The sequence below is a fragment of the Patagioenas fasciata genome, chromosome 8 (assembly GCF_037038585.1).
Source record: "Patagioenas fasciata isolate bPatFas1 chromosome 8, bPatFas1.hap1, whole genome shotgun sequence".
Lineage (NCBI taxonomy): Eukaryota > Metazoa > Chordata > Aves > Columbiformes > Columbidae > Patagioenas > Patagioenas fasciata.
The window spans coordinates 30,498,824-30,518,847 of NC_092527.1; the positions used below are offsets into that span (position 1 = coordinate 30,498,824).

Below are 20,024 nucleotides of genomic sequence, written 5' to 3' on the forward strand. Positions count from 1 at the left end.
AACCCATCAGCCCTCATACACCAAAGAAGTGTGGACATCCTGAGACTTGAAGAGTAGCTGCAAAGCAGGCAGTCATACTTTAACTCAGGCATTCTCACAATTGCGAGCTCCTGTGCTGATGAAAAATGCTGTCTTAAAAATCAGATCCAAACCCAAGGTCTTGAATACTTATGGTCAATAAAAATCCAATGGTATATTTGCCAAACATAGGAAATGTTACTCAGGGTTAGCCAACTTCCATGTTTGAGTCATTACCTTCCTTCTGGATTTGTGCAGTTGAAAGATACAGCGTTTTTCGTTCTTTTCTAAACTATAATACTGTGGGGCTTTGTGGAAAAGTGTGTTGTGTGTTAACCAAAGGATTTCAATGATGGGTGAAGGTCTTTGTGAACACGTGGTGTAAGCAAAATGTCTTGTATAGCCATAAGGTATAATTATTAATAAACAGAAGTGCTCTGCTGAACAAATCCCAACTGCAATAAAAAGTACTTGCTGACTTTGCACATGGGGCAAATCCCTCACACGACTGAAGCTCTTGTTGCTCTACTGCAAATTGCACAGGGATGTGGTAAACCCACGGTGCAATGGGTTACCTCATTAGGATTATGATTAGTGTAGTTTTAGGAACTTATCGCATTAAAAGTGAATTATGCACTGCTTTATTTGTTTCAAATGTAGTTCTTTCTCTTCAGACTGAGCTACTCTAATTTGATTTTATGTCTGACTGAGTGGAATTTTATTCAGCTGCATGCCTTGGAATGGATAAGTGGGAAGATTCACATTGTATGTCATTTACCTTTGTTGCCAGTCATCTCAGAAGATTGTTCATAAATGTAAAAGAGAGATGTGCAAGCAAGATTATTTGTGAAGGGAGGCAAAGATGAATGTGTCTCGTTTAAGCTTTGCATGTAGTAGCGAAAGTATTATTCTTCTGTTCATATATATTTTAATCATTACTGTGTTAAGTTGTCAACAATCAAAGACCAGGACTGGGCAGTCAGAATGTGATGCTTCCAGGCTATTCAGACCTTGAGCTCATAGTTTCAAAGAGTGAAAGGGCAAAAGGCATGATTAGCTCATATATCTGACTCAGAGATTACAGCCAGATAACACCCACATGTCCTTGTGTTGAGCCAAGTTTTGAGCTAAGTTTCAATCCCCCCAAGGAACTGATGGTCCCACTGACAGGGAGTAGGAGGAGCAGAGGGGATGCTGCTGTCTCCAGTATAAATCAGCAGAGTTTCATTTTGGGTATTGTAAGATACAAGGAGGAGAAAGCAAATGGGACTTTTTCTGTGACCTTGGACAGGTTACTTAGCTTTTGCATGTCTCACATCAAGTGAAAAGGGAATAAAATCATTTCCACTCTTACAGTGGTACATGAATGAATATATTAGAGACATGACGCAATTCAGTAGTAACAATAACTAGCTGAACATTCAAAATAGGCAGATGTTTTATTTCATTTGTACTAACTTAGTAGTAGAACTGTTCTATCCAATTTTAGGTTCTTGTTGCTATGGTGTCTGAACATATACACAACCTTCTTTGTTTCTCGGACATGGTACTATAGTTTCACAAAAAAACCTGCTTTAGAACAGTGTGTTACCATGTGTTTTTATGCAGGCTGCCAACTACTGAAATCAAAGTTTTCTTTCAGCTAATGGAGGAGTTTTGGGATTTGCTTCCATGTATTTGTTATAAATTTTTTTTCTGCCCATTTATTACGTAAAATACTATTTTTTCGATCTTCTATCATTTTTTTCCAACCCAGTGCATGAGAGCCTGGTCCTTCAGGAAGACAGTTTCCTTCCATAGCTTTGCAGTTTGATGCGGCGTGCTTCTGCTATGTTCTTCATTGCTCTCACAGCACTCATGTAGCTTCTGTTATACAGCACGTAGTACCGAAAACTGTGCTCAAGTGCTGCATAAGAGATTTTCTCATTGGACAGACTTCTAGGGAAAATAAGAGAATACACTCCTGTTACCTGTCTTTGTTTTGGTATTTTTAAGGCCTAGTTTGCTTTTGTTTTAGGTATGACCTGCACATCTTCAAAATCGCTGAGGTTTACCCTCTCAGATTTGTAATATATATATTTTCTGTTCTGAGTATAGATTCTACTTGGATTTGAGAGTATAACCTACTTACATGTTACGTGTAGAGCAGATAGTCTGAGTTGGGGATTTTTTTTTTTTGGCGGAATTGTCTATTTTCAGAAAAATAACTGAAATTCACTTCAGGAAACTAATGACTGTAGAATCCGTAAGAGTCTCTTTTGACCTGCCCATTATTGTTTCTCTGTCATCTTGCCTTTAGAGAGATTTTAGCAGAGGTAGTTTGGGAGAGTGCTTTATGTGCACTGAAACTTACAGGTGAACTGCAAAATCCACTGCAAAATACAATCCTTTCTTTACTTCTCCTTTATCATTTATATATAGAGTCAGCCTTTTGAAGGGATTTTTCCATCCAAAAATGAAAAGGGAAATTTTCTTTCTGGCTTTTTACACTTCACTAGGACTTGGCTCTTTTCTAGCTCTGTTTCCTGGAGGATTTGATTTCCTCTGGAAGCATTGGATTAATGTCCTATGTTGTGGCTGAAGCTGGTGGTTCTCTCAGCCCGCAATTAAAGGGGTGAGTATATTGAGCTTTAGGCTTTTTCTGTGCTTAAAAGTACCATTCCTACTGGCATAAAAAGTTCCTTCTCTGGTTTAGCTTATACCAGCTCTTGAATGGCAGAAAATTTTCTTGCCAGTATAATTGTGTCTAATTGCAGAGCCAGTAGCTGGCATAGCCGTGTCAACACAAAGAAATTGCACCACTGACTGAGAAAGTTAAACTGGCAAAACTTCTGACCATTCCATCAAATGGTTCCTGACATGGGATACAAACCAGAAAAATGCTTTCCTAGTCTTACAAAAACCTAAGTGTTGCTATGTATCTTAAGGAAGATTAGAGATAGAAAACAGTGTCTAGTGAAGGGTAGATTTTGAGTTTATGCCTTGGGTTTTAAATTGGTGGCCTGAATTGAAAGGGATTTATATTGAAATATAGATATGAAAAATACAGTAAGGACTCAGGCCCAACATTTACCTTTTGGCTTTCATCTGGGCATGAATCATTAAAGAAAAGGTTTACTACACCAATGCTGTGCAGAATTAGGCACTGTTGTGTCAAGGCACAGTCTAAGGGTTGTCTTAATTTAGAATTGGACTCTGAAGAGAATCTCTTATTTTTTCAAATGAAAAAAATAATGTATTCCCATGAACTCCTGAATGTAAGCCAGTTCTAACTAGTGATGAACAAAAATATTAAATTATCAGTGCAATATTTTGAGGCACAAGAGTCTGCTGAGTTAGTGCCATTAAATTAATTTTGGTCCAGTGCCTTGAATCTGATTTGACTGGAGTCTCCAATGCAGTACCTAATGCATAGAGTCATCCTTCAGGACTGCTTTTTCAGGTTCTTTCCTTCTTGTACCGTCCTTTTATTTTCCTTTTATTGTGCTTGAAATGTTCATTGCTGAACTAAAGCTTTGATTGGGGTTTTTAAATTTAACTGTTACTGGAAATGTTTTGTATTTTAATATTGGTGTTATGTTGAAGGATTAGTGTCCTTTAGTGGTTCTATGCCTGGCATGATGATTTCCCCATACAATTAGAATTTCTCTAGTGCCTTTTGTTCTGTCACTGATGTTATTTTTCCAAAATTTTATCTATCTGTCTGTCTGTCTATCTATCTATCTATCTACCTACCTACCTATATATTTTTTTAGTTTGATTGTGTATCCAGTAGGTTTCTATGAGTAGGGTAGAACCACTCACACAATTGTAAAATCATGGTGTTAACTCTTGGTGCAACTTACCTGGGCTTGTATGCAATCCTGTGATGATGTAGTAAGTAACCACATCTCATAAACAGGAAAGATAAGAGCCACCTGTGAAGGTCTATTGAGGGTCTAGATATCCACCTGAAAGTTTTGTATAAGCCTTAAGAATTCTTTCCCTATTTCTCCTAGGAAAGGAGCTGATATCTATTTCTGCATATTTTTAATATGCTTCTTGGTACATTAGTTTATTTTAGCTTTTCTAATCTCAGTCCGTCTAGAATTAGAAGATGTTCTATGCTATAGAAACTTACAGCATGATAAACTGCTCTTAAAAGCACACTGACATTTACATTCTTCCCCTCTTCCTACATATGTTGCAATTCAAATAGAAGAGCATAAAGTCTTCCCAGGAAAATAGCCTCTTTTTTGTTTGTTTGTTTGGTTTTTGTTCAGAGTCTGTTTGTTTAAGCAGGGTTTTGCAAAAACAGGCAGAAAAGGTGCTGATCACTTTAATTTCATCAGGTGCAGATAATCAGCTGCTCTTTAGAATAAGAAATTAATTTTCCAGTAAAAATAGTGCATATATTTATGGCACTAAGAAAGCAGATTACTTAGTGATCAAACAAAACATTTTTGGTGAAGAATTATCTTAGTGGAAGAGTTTAGTTTTTACTGAATCTTTGTGGAACTACATTGCCCTCATAAACAAAAAAGATTTCCCATAATGAATGGTTTTGGACATAAGCAAGGTGTAAATTTATTTGAGAGATTAGTAGAAAACAGATTAAAATAACTTCTGGGAATCTGCGCTGTTTTTAGCTGTTCTGATGGTGTTTTAGTCAGAAATACTTGGGTGCAATTTACAAAGATGAGGAAGTTGCAGGTGGAGTAAAAATCACTTAGGGTTTAGAGCTGGCAAATGTACATGAATGCATAATCCTTTTAAAAATACATTTTTAGGAGAATTGATATATTTACTTGAGTTAAAGCTTGAAAGAGAACTCTAGTGGTTCATCAGATGCCATATCATGCAAGATTGATTTAATTAAACAAATAAACCCCTTGATAGATGAATGTCAAGTATAGATTTGTTTCCTGCATTCTAACACATGTACTCCCAGTCCATTAATTTTAGCATGCATGAGAGAGATTGTTGGCTTGAAGTATACGGTGGCTTACAGTTTTGTCTTTTCTCCCACACTTCTAACCTGCTGCTGTAGTTCAGCCCTGGTGTTCCTGAAAAGCAAGGAACAGATGTATTGTCTTACTCAGCATGGTGGTCCAGGGTGCTTAGGAGACTGAAATTCATTTCTGTGTATTTTCCAGGAGTTTTAGTGAATTTTAGCAATTCACGTAGCAACTCTTTGGGTCCAGATGCTTTTGTAGCATGAGAAGACTGTCACTGCCCTGGCTGGAAGCTGTAGTTCGGCATAAGTACATTAAAGATTTAACAGTATTTGGATGTTGAAAGGAGAACACCATATAAGTACCCAAGGAACATCACTGTTACCTGTAATCTGCATCAGAAAAGCAGAAACGATGATCACTGAAATATTTTATTTAAATGCGTTACACCTGGTTTGAACCCAGAAATCCTGAGCATGGATACTGTCTGTCAATAGACTTAAAATATTTTGTGAAATGACCCATTCCTAAAGTTCTTTCTTAGTCAACATTGACATTAGCTTCAGTGATAGTTAGCTAAAATAAAGCTTGAGTGAAAAGTTCAGGAGTTGTTCCAGTAAATAACAAATAAATGAAAAGAAACTTGTTTACTTCTCATTCCTGTATTCAGCATCTATCTGGGAAGGAAATAAATCTGCTGCGCACCCCAGGGTAAAGTATATTAATCAACCAGTTATCTTGTTAAGGGAAAGTAAATGGCTCGCTGTGCTGACTGAATACATTGCAATGCACGAGCTTCGCAGTGCTGTTGGCAATCCGATACTGACTGTCGGCCATCCAGAAGCTGCTAGAGAAGTTAAAATACTGGAGGAGAGCAACAGCAGCCTAGCAATACATTCGCAAGCCCATATTATATAGTGTGACCCAGAGCCAGATGCAAATCTTTATTATTCAGGCGTACCCTTTAGCAAGCATTCTTCCATTGAGGCAAGGGTATTCTGCTCCTCCCTCAGCAGCAAGTTATAGACAATCTACAGCATCCCACTCAGTGATGGATTTTTATTTCAGGGATGGATTACTGCTTTGTATGATAGTTGCAACAACAACAACATCAAATCCCAACAACAACAGCAAAAGACATTCCACAGGGACAGACTAGATTTCATGTATTTCAGATCACTTGTTTTCATTCTTATACAAGTGTGAATGGTGCAATGATGCTGTTGTTGAGACAAAATGTGCAGAAAGATGCAGCAGCACTAAGGCTGTTCTGGGGCAGTTAGTCACTCTGGTAGTGTGTGGTCTTTCTTTTTTGAAGATGCCTTAAAACTGGACACATACAAACAGGTGTAGAAAGAACTCCGTCCCTCATTTTTCACTCTGAGACAGCCAGACATGAGCTGAGGAGCACACAGGAGCCATGAATCCTATGTAGGGAGACTCTGCCACGTAGGATGATTGGGTTAGCCAGTAGCTCCACATCCTCCAGAGCTCAAGCACTCCTGTGCCTGTCTTCCTAGATATAACTGTGATCTTAAGCAATGGGGTGGCACATTTGGGCACAGCAGTTGCTTTTACTTGAACGTTAGGATTTGCTCTCTTTCCTCTTCCTCTAGTCCTATTTCTGTTTCTTTGAATTTTAAGCAGCAGGCGGGAAGGACCTGAAACAGAACTCCTCGAAGGATAGCAGACGGTCAGCTCTAATTCCAGTGAGTCTGAAGGAAGCCATATGTTAAAGCATTAATGATTTCAGAATTGCTGTATGTGTTTCTTAGATGCACTGTTATTTCTTAATAGGTTCCAAAGTGTAAGAGGAGACCACTCTTTCTTCCCTGAGGTAATTGGCGTATGCAGGGAAACTCTGCTATGCTGTCAGAAAGATGTATGTAGGCTTTGCTGCCTTGTTAGACAGGTATTTGTAGGTTTAAGTGGGGGCTTGACTTTAAAACAGCTGTTCAGAGGTGGTAATTCCAGAACGCCAAAGGACTTAAAGCTAAGTGCTCTCATCTTTCAGGGAAATCTGAGGATCTAAGTCAAGCAGGTGATTAAAGAGATGTGGGTGCCTGACTTACAGGTAGATATTTCTAGAAGCAGCTCTGCAGTTTCTCTGACCCTTCGAGGTCATCTGTCAGATCAGTTGGAAGTGAGAGCAGAAGCTGGATCTGCTGGGAATGCCCATCCCAAACCTCCACTTGCAGGAACAACTAATCATTAACAGCAGAGCTGTGATAATTCGCCTTTGATTCATCTGATATTTTAAAATCTAAATGGCTGTTGAATGGCTAAAATACATGCTGTTACACTGAATTAAAATAGAGGTTTTGACTCAAATAGGCTGCATTTAAAGAAGAGAATTATTTTTGCTTGAAACCCTGTATATAGTAATTATCAGCCAGTAGAAGATTCCCCATTGTTTGCTTTACAGTCCTATTCACTTAAAATATTTAGATTCCTTGTTGATAAGATTTGTATCAACCTCTGAGTCTCCTCCAGAACACTTTAAGACAAGCTGCTACTAGAATGTGAAACAAAGGTTTGTTTAGAGCTCTCTTCAGTCCAACTGTCAAGCTGCAGGCACTGGAAATAGCTGAAATATTTACATCAATCCATGCCATGTCAAGGGTAATTCTCACCTTCAAGGAATAGCTCGCTTGTCTGTGTATATATGTGCATGTGTGTTTCTGTTCACACATACAGAGGAACAAGAGATAATTAGTTGATCACCTTCTGCAATGTAAAGCATAAACACTGTGATTAAATGAGCCACTCTGATTAATGATTTTATAAACTCCTGTGGAATGCCAATAGTAAAAAGGTAATTGCAGCTGTTATTTCAGCAAGAGGCATCCATGCCATTTTTTTTTTCTGGTAGATTGTTATCCTCATGTCTCAGAGTTCAGAAGTCGAAAGGAGAGGAGGATATGTAACCTATTTGCCCATCGGAAAAAAAATTCTGTTTTCCCACACACTTTCTAAGAAAAATACAGTAGTACCAGTACCTAACAATAATGATAAAAACAGTAACTTGCAATTGCACTTTAGCTGGAAATGTTTGTGCTTTGTTGTTCTGGGAAGATGGTAATAATGCAGCATTCAGCTTTTACTGTTACAAAGAAGAGTCAAGGGTGAAGACCTTAGAAGATGCTCCAAGGTGTTTTTTCCTCTCTCATTAAGCTGTTTTGAAAATGCCAGTCAATTTGGTGCAGTCTGCTCTGTGCCAAAGGAAACAGATTTGCTCTTGAGAAGCATTATTATCAACTGGAGGGGTAAGTCATAAGACAGGTTTAATTTAACTCCATCTAGAATGGTGCGAATTTCACCAAAGGCAGGGAAATTATGCCAGACTTTCCTTCAAGTTGGTGACAGCATTTAAACATGAAAACCTCAAGCATCTCATGCAGGGTTAGTGTTGCCACATTGTGAAAAGACTTCAGTGCCGTTTCAAACCTGAATTCATTTGTGCAATAAAAAAATCTCCCATTGAACAGTTAAAGGAGGGTTTAGATGATGATGAAAATACAAGCTGTTTTAGGGAACTGCATGCTTGCAAAGGTGTTTGCTGATGGATGTGGAATAGACAAGAAAGAGAAGGAGCTTTTGAAAAGTGTTTATTGAGAAAGTTTATACTGCACATTTCAGAGTGCTGGAGGCAACTTTCTTCTGTTGTTATAAAATTCATGAAGGTTACTGTATGCTAATTTTTTCTACATGTCATAAAACTTTAAATCATAGATGTCCTGAGCCAACAGCTACTCTATTAGGTGCACATATCCACACAAATATGTGTGCAGCTTATACAGGTAAAATGACTGTGACTACACGTGTATGTCCATGTGTGTATTTAATAGAGATTTCAGTGTCCTTTTTAACACTTCTGAAAAAGGATCACAGCCCCTTAAGGATGCTCTGCTGCTGCATGGCATCGTAAACAAAATGGCTCTGGAGTTCAGCATAGCGCTGACATTTTGCTTATAATACCAATAAACAAGAAACCCCCTGCGGCATGTTGACTGACTTGTTTTCCTCACCAAAGCCATGAGGAACTGTAGTGTGCTTACAGAGTTACTGTGTTGCTTTCTCCACTTTGCCAATTAAAATACAAATTTTTAGCTAGGTTAAATGTTTTGGGGTTTGCCACTGTACACTACATTGCACACTTTTGCTTTATGTCTTTATCTTGTTGTGTTTTTTTTTTTTATTCTTGCTAAAGAATTAGTGGAGACAGGAGCTAACATAAATGAAACTTAGAGTGAAAAGGTTTGGGATTTTTTGGATGTGGGATTTTTTTAATAATTTGTGTGATAAAAAGCTTTTGGTGCACAATAAGATTTTTGCAAGTCTGGTGGAGAAAACTGTTGATGTGCTGCTCTGCCATGTAAATTTGTTGACTTATCTACTTGGAAAGACAAGCTGATAAAAATGAGGAAGCTGGGACTTCATGGCCTGTTTCTGCTCTGAATACATCTTCATTAAATCTACAGTCATCCACCGTCTCTGGCTCAGAACAATACCCTGGGCTAACTAACGATATGGGTCATTTCAGGAGTTTCCTAGTGTCATGGTAAGGGGGAAGATGATATAAAATGGAGTCTTATCTTTAGAACTAATACCTGGTGCATTGGTCTGTCCCAGCATTGCCGACTACCTCCCACTCCTTGTCAAAGCAGTGAAATGCCTTGGTGTCATTTTGAGATGTGTCTGATGGTCCCCCTGGCAGGGGACAATGAACAAATTGGCCTGTGCTGGTCAGCAGCAACAGCTTCTTTTCAAGTAGGGTTGTGTTGGCAAAAGTGATTCTTCTTGCTGTAGACCAAATAAACTCATGACTACTGAGTCCTGAACAATCAATTGAAATTTGCCAAACACCTGCCAGTCCACTGCAGAAGAAAATGATTTTTTCTCAATTTTCTGTAGAGCAAGCAGGCCGGGAGAACTCTGGATTCTGGCTGAGACAGCAGCTAGATAAATTTAGGGGAAAGGAACAGTCGCCCTCTTTGAATTAACAGGCGAGAGACTTAGGGATGCAGAAAGATATTGTAATGGCTGAGCCTAAAGGCAGATCTGTGGGCACCTCAGAGCTCTGGTGGAGAACAAATCTAAGACACGAAGGGCTGTTCTAAGAATAATGTGGAGTTTTATTTACATAATTTTTACAGCAGATATTCACAGAGGTGCTGAAATTCTCTTTGGAATGCCTGAAATGTGACTGTAACCCTCAATCTGAGTCTCCAAGTGTGCCCTACATAAGCAAAATAAATGTGCTGTCATCTCTCCGCCATGGCACAAACTTGCCTTAGTTTATGCCATAAACCAATGAAGCTGGTTGACACGCATGCTATAACGGATTGACTTATTCCTGCCCAATGGGTGTAGAATTTCCTGTAGCTTTATCTCCGATATCATTTGCACAGCCACCAACAGAAATAAATGGAGTTTACTGACTTCTGCTTCAGACAAAATAGCATTAACTGACTTCCAGTAGACACCAAACAGATCAGCTTACCCTCGTGTTTTTAATTACTGCTGCGTCACTGATCATCATTGCTGAATTACAATTTTCCTGTCAGTGTCGTGATGCCTTCTCACCATCTGACCCCATTGGGTTCTCAGACATTTTAAGTAATGTGTGTGCATTCTACTTGTTTCCAAAACAAAAAAGCAACATGGATCCATCTTATGGAGGTTTTAATTTATGCACTATGACTGAAAGCTACTTTGAATACAACTCGCACATCAGACAACCCTACAGGTCTTTCTCCATGTTCTGTGCTGTGTCTGATAGCTGCCTGTTTATAAGAGATCTGCATGGATTACACACTGCACAGCTTCTCTGCCGTTTTAATATAGCTAGAGTATTGTAGAAGCCAAAATTTATCTTTATTATTTTGAGCTGATTTTTTTTTTTCCCTGGGCATTCCTGATTTCTTATGTGTAGAGATAAAAATACCTGCTGTAAGTAAGGCATCTTTGGTGGTAGTATCACACCTACCTTGTGACTGACAGATTTATTCTGGTAGTTGCTGTTTTAAAATTATTTTAAGTTAATTTTTTTTTAGTCCTGGGGTAACATGTCAGAAATTATCAAAATGCCAACCTGTGAATATCAACTTTTGCTGATGAGGAAAGAAGTATTCAGGGTTTTCTTTTAACATTTTGCTGACATATGGTGCTTCTAAACCAGTGACAAATTAATTGACTAGATGTAAAAGAGATGGACAGTGCAGAGCAAGGAAGGACAGGATATGCATTACAAGACAGCTGGTTCTGCCTCTGTTGGGTTATGGAGACAATATACATCGGACAGCTAACGAGTCTCTGTTGCATAAGATAGATTCTCCTTATAATAGAATTGCATGCTTTGTCTCTAAATGGGGTTATTATACACACCATTGCACAATGTTTGAAAAGCTTGGTTGGCCCTTGTAGCGAGTTAGGAGGGAAATAAATTGGAAAACAATTGCATATAAGACCTTCAATCCATCACTGCTCCATATTTGTCCAAATTACCGTTACACTCCTCCAAAATACAAATCTGTGATACATTTAGGGGTGGAATGTTAATACTGACTGACCAGGTTTTGACAAGGCAGATTTTTCTTTTGCTGTTGTTTTTAACATGCAGTGAACTCAGGAAGAAAAGGTGGTAGTAGAAACCACTTGTAGTGACATTACAACTCTCTACTGAGAATGAGTTCTCAATTTAAGTTTTGCTGCTATGCAAACTTCTGTCTGAGTCTCAGGAGGTTTTAATTTTCCAGAGATAAGCTGTGAACAACTTCATTTATAAGGAACTCTTCTTCAGTAATATTCAGAGCTTAAGGGCAATGTTTACTGAAGTGATTTATGATTTGAAGTGCTTCCACTTTTGGGTCCAAACTTGTGACCATTATAGTGCATGGCTTTCAGAAAATGCTGAGGTCTAAAAACTCTTGAATCCTTACACTCTTGAAGACTTGACATGTAGAATTTACATCTTCAAAATAACCAGCCTCTTCTGAGGCTGGCTTTCAGTACAGAAGGCTGTAAGTGGGTCCATGGTGTGATTTCCGTTTGGGCATGGCTATGTCCAATTCCCACAAGTATACAGTTCCAATATGAAGGAAGGGGAGACACATGGAAAAGAGAAATTGCTTGGTAGTAGTTGTGCTAGTCAGAGTTGTTGCTGTTTATACCCTTCTTCCCTTTCCCAGTGCCCCTGCAGTTAAACTGAAAGGTTTTATGTGCGTGTGTGTGCACATGCATGTGCTTTGCAGGATTTTGTTTGGAAGAAGTTACTAGTTTGTACAGATCTTCCCTGACATTTCTATAACCTGCTCAAATGCTGTTGGCTGAAGCTGTGATCCTTAATGTAAGGCAATGTGGCTCATAAGTAAGCACGGTTACTAGTAATTAATCTCACACCCCTGGATACTTTTCCAGTGGCTATTTTGAGTTCCCAATGGTAGAGCATGCTCACTTGATGACAGTGTTTAAGAGTATTTCATTCGTGGTTCGAAGTAGCTGGATGTTTCTCTTAATGAGCTCTCCCGCTGCTATCACAACAACTTTAAATACCTTATGGCTAGTGAGGGAAGACTGACACACAGCCAGATTTGTTTCTGCAAATACCTCCATGACTGAGTTGCGTTTTTCAGTGAGGTTGATTTCATCACAGGTTGGGCTGCTGCTATTTTAGTTTTATAATGGTTCTTCCTCCTGTATTTTTCTTAGGAAAAGGAGAAACTGTATGTGGAACTGAAGCATGTCTTGGCCCGGCAGCCTGGGCCTGAAGCCGCAGAACAGTTACAGCTCTACCGGCGCGCTCTTCGAGAGAAGACTAAACAGCTGAAAGTAAGAGATGCCCTTTACCTCTGGCTGAGGGGCTGCCAGGATTGCAGAATGACTTCACCAGTGATCCTGGGGAGTGAGGCTTCAGGATGATGTTCTGTGATCAGTGTGCATGCCTTAGTATATTAGATCAGGAAAATAAGATTAATACTACATCTCCACAAGGGAGAACCAATAGTAGTAGAGCCTTTTTTCACATTTTGCTGGTTTGTTTCATTAAAATAGAGGAAAAGTGTTTTTAGAATATGAGTGTGCAGCACAATGCTGTAAATGCTTTTTGGGTATGGGCATTCTAGGACACCATCAGTTTTCCATTGAGCTTATTCTCCTTCCCTTTTCTTGAACTGTTAAGAGCTTTAATAAACAAATCAAAGCTATTTAATTTTCTTCTTAACTAGTGGGAATACATTGAGAATCCAGCCTTAAATTCTTGTTATTTCTCTTGCAATGCATACACATGTATTAGACTTGCAACTTTTACAGAGTTGACAAGAGTAACCTGTCGTAACCCTTTGTCACTAGAAGGGAGGATTTCCTGGTTCTGAAGGAATCTTGTAGGAAACTTTGAAAGCATGATATTAAAAATGATTCTTTGATTGAATAAGCTGCTCTTCCCTTGTTCTTGCCTGCATGAAAGATCAGTCTCCCCAGGAGTTCGTCTACTTCTAGCACTCCTCTCTCTGTTGAAGTCATCATCTCCTGTTCACTGCATCATAATCACGTCTATACTAACCATGAGGAAAAAAACGTAGGAGCAGATGGGCCCTTAGGAAACAAAGAGGCTGTTATGCAAATCTTAGCTTTCCACGGAGAAGAAAAACAATGTAGAAAATGTAAAATAGAAGCCAAAGTCTAGATAAACTGAACGTAATTTGAAGTTTTCCATAAGGTTCCCATTTGTCCTTAATGCAGTCAATTGCTGCTGTGTATTTCAGGCACAGTATGCTGTTGCATACTGGTTTGCATGCCATTTTGTGGTGCCAGGTCAAGCTATTCTCCTTCTTAAAGAAGGAAAACACAATATGGATGCTCCTACTTTTTAAAAAACGTTTACTGATTCACATAAAAGCAGCATTGTATTCATATTTATGCTGCCTACTACTACTTTGCTCGTATGGATTTAATTACTTCATGTAAAAAAGCGGATCCCTGTGAATAAAATCCATTATTATTAAATAAATCCCTGCTTTATTATTTTTAAGACCTTAATTTTTGATTTTCACCCAGATTTGTGTCCCAGAACATTAAGAGCTAATGTGTGTATCAATACCATTCCCATAATGCTTGGGGCATATTTTACATATTTTATTGTGGTCCAGTGGCATAGCCTTAATTTTGTAAATTGTCCTTAGTTGAGCACAGGTGATCAAATGAAACATCATGGTAGAAAATGAGATGTGATGGAAAACAGTGATGTCTTACACTGTCAAATGTGACAGGAAAGTGCTTGTAAAAGTACTAACATATGTGTAAGTGAAACTGACATCTCCTGTTTCTGCTTTTTGCCTAATGTTTGTTAGGTTTTGTCTTCAGAATTGAATATGTATGAATCACAAAGCCAAGAATACAAATATGAAATTGAAAGACTTGCCAACGAACTTATGAATGTGAAAAAGAAATACCTGGCTCAGAAACGCAAGGAACAACAGGCCAGGTATGGGAAAATAACAGTTTTGACTACACAACTTTCTGCATAAAACAGATTTTTTTTAGACCCTGCTTCAGCCTTTTGATCAGAATGTGGTCAAATTTGACTGAGGTGATATAATATTGTTGCCTAATTTTCCTGAATGTTATCCTTCCTATTACTGCAGTCTGGTCTAGATTTACCATGATCTATGGCCAGGACAAGAACATCCAGCAGAGATGCTGCTGACATGTTCTGCAGTCCAGTTAAATTATTCATACCAATGAGACGGTGCCCAGAGGACACAGATTAGTGTCTGGTCTCTTATGTTGAATGAGAGATCCTCAAGCATTATGAGGATCTCAATGCATTTTACAAGCTATAATTAAACAGCTTCTGATATGGGGGACAACGGTTCTTTGGGTGGCAATTACATAATCCTGGTCTAAGAATAATGTTTTTATTGTTTCCCAAGTGTGGTAGTTGTGACTGATGACTATCCCCTTCTGGCAGCGCATATCATTGCTGATGGTTACAGAGAAGACGTTCTTGTTCCCTTTCTACATCCAGATGGAGGAAAGTGAGCAATTCTCAGAGTCTGGCTTTGTCAGATATCTTAGCCTTTGGGGGTAGAGCCTAAGAACTGTCCTGTAGGTAGTTGTCTCTCTTTAACCAGCAGCAGTTGGATGACACATCCCTGCTACCCTCTGTCCACAACTGCTCCTCTTGATTAAAAGAAAATGACTAAGATTTTAGTTGCTCAATTTCTGCCCCATTAAAATGATCTAATTTGCAGAGGCTGAGAGATGAGGCTGTTCTGATAATGAATCTCCAAGTTGGGACACCAAAACTATTAGTCACTTCTGAAAATGGAGTTATTGGGCTTTCCTTTTAAAGAGAAGTTTCTTAGATTTCTGCGGTCAGATGGCATGACTTGTTACAAGTCTTTCAGTGCATGCCTTTTGTCTTTTCACCCCTTTCCATCCTCAACCTGTCCCTTCCTCACACAGTAGGTGAAAAGCTGCCTGTATCTATTTCTCCCTTAATCATATTTCAGCTAGCAAACAGTTTTGATGACTAAATTAGCAAAACAGTCAGTGATAAACAGTGACTTCTGTCTATCTGTAAATTGCATAATGTTACCTTAATGTTTGGAATGAGCAACAATTGTGCAGTGCTAATGGCCTTCCTGGAGCTTTAGAATCAATATGTGAGGCTACCATAATGCCTGATAATTCATTTCCAGCAGCTAAGTATCCTCTTCACAATAATTTTAATGCTTCCATTTTGGACCCTGGCATCATATTTCTTTCTGATTATCAGATGAGAAGGAATTCACCCATGTTTTGTTGTTATATCATACCTAGAATGAATTCCTTTTATAACTACTGAAAAAATCCAACTTGTTAGGGGCATAAATGCTTTAAAGTAAAACAAAAATATTGTACGAGGTGATGGTGACTGAACTTGAGTCTGTTAATCATACACAGTGAATGGAATTTTGTGGTGCAGGGCAATTAGTGCCAGACTCATTGCACTGTTTAGAGGTTCAGGACAGATATCTGACATTATTGCAGCTTGTTGGCTTGTTTGTGTGAGCAGGGATGACTGTAGTCTGATGAGTGTGGTGTCTTTGCAACATCTGTGCTTTGGAAGTACATTCAGATGCTATTAGTGGTGCTTCTGCAGGACGATCACATCTCCTTTCTCTTACCTCAGGCTCAGAAGCTACCAGCACTGTGCCAACAGCCCTGGCTTGCACTTCTCTGTCTCTGGGGCAGCTGAGCCGGGCACTGGGCTTTGCTCTCCCCTGTCCCTCATCATTCTGTTCCCACTCAAACCTGTTGGACCCCATCCTACTTTGTAGGATATGCACACCCCAAAGCATAACTGGCTATATCAGTCCTGAATAACTGCAGCTTCTGTGATCTCTAGGCTGTGCTTTGCATTGCCCAGCAGCTGTGCAAAGGAAAGAACCTTGTTGGGCAGCCTTCCTTTTCCAAACTACCAACTGTGCATGAAATGCCTTTTGCTTTCTACAATAGGGAGAAGCTGTTGTGCAGCCAGATCATTCCCCAAGGAGTCCTTCACCCATGACATGCAGCCATTCCACACTCAGACTGGGCAGGACAGGCTCTGCCTGCTGTGCAGCTGCTGGCCAAAGAGCCAGGGCATGTAATTAGTACAATCTCAGGTTGCTCTAAATCCCAGCTGACAAAATCACTGATTTGGTCCCTATCATGCTGGCTAATGTTAACATAATGTCTGAAATAAATGTGAGTGGTTTTGCTAATAAAAAGAGGATCCTGTCAGGACAATAGCATTAATAGAATTATTGACTACCCTGGTATGAAAGAGAATTGGTACTATCAGATAACCTCACACAAAAGTATCGTCTAAAGCTGTTATGGATTTGCATAAGGCAGTTCTGGTTTGTGATTGAAAGTCTTGATACTGAACTGATGCAGCTTTCCATGGGATGCTGAACAAATATAATGAGTGACAACAGGAATTCAGCTTTGTTTTGTGTTCAAGCCAAAAATCCAATGTTTAAGATTTTGGTTGTGAATTTGAAATCCTCTTCCTGCTCTTAGAGTCTGAGTGTTGTCTTTCCCAGATGTCCCAGGCTTTCTTTTTCTTACTCTTCCCATTTACTCCTTCTGCTTCTTGCACCTTTTGCACTTCACTACTTTTCCTAGCTGCTTCTAGCAAGAGAGTTCCAGTTTGATCTTGATAAGGATGAGTGACAAAATGTGAAGCTTAAATCCACACCAGAGACTTGATCCTGCAGTCCTATATATTTAAATAACTGCACTGAGGGATGTCAGTAGTAACTGGGAGCTTTTGCAGTGGTTACTTGCACATTAATTCTGCATAATATATTACAGTATTCAGCTGCATAGAATTTTCCATACTGATGAGCACATCTGTTGGATGTCTCCGTGGGAGCCTGAAGAAAAAATGAGCAGGGACTCTGGGCCATTTTCTTTCCCCAAATTTGGAAGCCCGATTGTGAGATAGGATGAGCCATCTAAATATAGCGTGTTAGTTTTAGTGCTGTCAGCTGGCACATCCATTAGTGTTACACTGATATGATTAAAAACATTTATAAATGTTTTTCATGGTTAAGTTCATCTGTGCCATCTTTTGCCTATTCTCCCTCCTCCATATGGATTAAATTTGGAAAAGGAAGCATAACTAGTCATCCTACAGGGTTTCTCTGAACTTCCTTCTCCCCCGACACAGATATTTAGGGATCAAGAGAAAAGCATTAATTCCAGCAAATGTTTTATTTTCCCTCGCTGTGGACTGAGAAAGGTTGCTAATGTGATAAGGCTGGGTTTTGCAAAAGCCTGGTTGTATTCATGTTTGTGTCTCCATCTCAATGACTATAAAATAACAATAATGGCACTGACCTTCTTTGTAAAGCATTGAGATCTCTGCTGTTACAATAAGTGAGTACTTCATAAAGCTCCACTTGGTTGATTTTTAAATATCTCAGGACTTTTCTCCGAAACATCCAGGTATATCACAGTGAGTTTGAAATACTGCCCTTCGTATTTGTTCTGTTGTGCTTACTTCCCCAACCTCATAAGAGTGAAACCAGCTAACCCTTGTTCCCTCATCTTAAGGCCATCAAATTCAAGCCCTCCTGGGTCCTCAGGTGGAGCAACCTCCTGGGGCTGTCCGGGCACCCACAGCAATCTGTTAGTTTTCTGCAAAAGTCACAAGCAGGGTAATTATCACTAGAACTTTGTTAGAATGTGATGACACATAACACTGTTTATTCATTAAAGTTCAACAAAGAAAAAATATCTCCCCATTGCACCTTTGATGAATGTAGCTGCTTGTTTGAAAACAGGCATGTACTTGCTAGAATGGGATGGTGATTAGAAATCTGAAGTCATGGAGCTCATGTACAAACTTTCTCTAATGAGGTTCTCTGACCATTTTGGGGAGTAGCACAAAGAGAGCTCATTTATTTCTAGTTTTTAATAATTCCAAAACCCATCAGTAGGCTTGTAATTAGATCCAAACAGACACCTAGTTTTGGCGGTTTAGCCTAACAGGCTTTAATCAACATTTTTTTAATGATCTCTTGATACGTAGTTGCATCAAAGAAACTTTGGAGGACACAGATTTCCTTAGTTTGTAAACATCTCTGGACTGCAAAATGAAATATGTATTTTCCTTTTCTTTGTTTCTATTCAAAGGGAGAAGGAACGATCCTTGATTGACATGGAGCCTGAGTTTCCACGCCCCAAGTCTGATGTTCCTCGCTTCATGGGAGGGGGCTTTGCTCTCAGCAGACCCCTTCCCAAAGTTACGGCTTAGGAATGGACTCATCACATTCCTGTTCCCAGTTTCTTGTGCTGGATTGTTTGAGAAAATGTAATTTAAAAAGAAATTCAGTATCAACTTGACCTCTGAAATCACTGTGTTGCTATCAGGAAAAGACATTTTATAGTAGAATTAATGTGGTTTTGGCTTACAAACTATGGACCAAATCTGCCCGTATGATGCACTGAATAGTGGAGACCATGCGGATATTTCTTCTTCAATACTGTGTCTCTATTTAGTGCTGTAACACCACAAAATGCCCTAATATGTAACTTACCCTTTACCTCTGTTGTAAGCACTCATTCCATTTATCCTCTCACTCAAAGCACCTGAAAGAAATGAGAAAACAGAAAAGAAAAATGACTAGGCTGCTGTTTCAAGCCTTACTGAGGAAATGCAAAATTAACAAGCCTTTACTTGAAAGTATACATGTAGCAGTTTTTTTTTTTTTGCAGGTAGTATATAACAGGGCTTATGCGGTGTTTGCTACAGTTGTTAGTAAGATCAAGGAAGTCTGTGACCACAAGGTACATTATCAAGAATGTGATTCTGTTTACTCTGGTAAACAGAAAGTGACATAATTATGTCTGTTCAACAGGGGAGACTGTACACACTGACTGGGACATGCTGTTCTCCCACACAAATCCTTCCAAGTGATTTAAACTTGGCTTCAAAATGTGGCAAACTTTGCTCTTTAATTTCTAGACACTTGGGCATTTTTGTAACTTTCAGAAATTGTTTTTGTAATGCAGCAGGAGCCCTCCAACCTTTTCAGCCAAAAGAGATTTAATTACCATTCATTAACAAGTGAAATAACAAAGTCACGGCATGAGGTGCTGAAGTATAGAAAACTTTCAAGCTGTAAAATAAAATGTTTTGAAACTGATTTGTACACGGAAGATTTTTCCCAGCCTGGGGGATAAAAATACTTGTCCAAAGAGATATGCTGATAAATATTTCACATGCGCTAAAAAACCCTTTGCAAAGATTTTGTTCTTTCCTTTGGTGGAATACATAATTAAATATTAAAGCTACTGTGGGAAACTTTTAATGGAAGTGTTTAATTCAAAGGAATCAAGTTAAATACGACAGGGATCTACTTTGCTTTTGCACTGGGGACCAGAACAGTTAGTCATCAGATCCATTGTATTTTTCCTTTGTTCCCAAAGTAGCTATTATTGCTTTTTCTCTGTCAAGTGTATTATGCTAAAGGTATCATTTTAGGGCAGTCATGCTGTCTGAATCGTGTCTTTTGTTTACCTGACATGTCCTTATGG

At 39.0% G+C, this 20,024-nt stretch overlaps 1 protein-coding gene across 1 annotated transcript in view; it reads left to right on the forward strand.

Moving 5' to 3' along the window:
• The window catches only part of CFAP58 (cilia and flagella associated protein 58), a 57,350-nt gene extending 37,631 nt beyond the window's left edge, over positions 1-19,719 (forward strand). The window contains exons 16-18 of the mRNA XM_065843706.2: positions 12,663-12,782; positions 14,300-14,433; positions 18,621-19,719. Coding sequence (XP_065699778.1) covers positions 12,663-12,782; positions 14,300-14,433; positions 18,621-18,741 — 375 coding nt within the window. The 3' untranslated portion in view covers positions 18,742-19,719. The remainder of the gene's footprint in view (positions 1-12,662; positions 12,783-14,299; positions 14,434-18,620) is intronic.
• Positions 19,720-20,024: the final 305 nt, after the last annotated feature.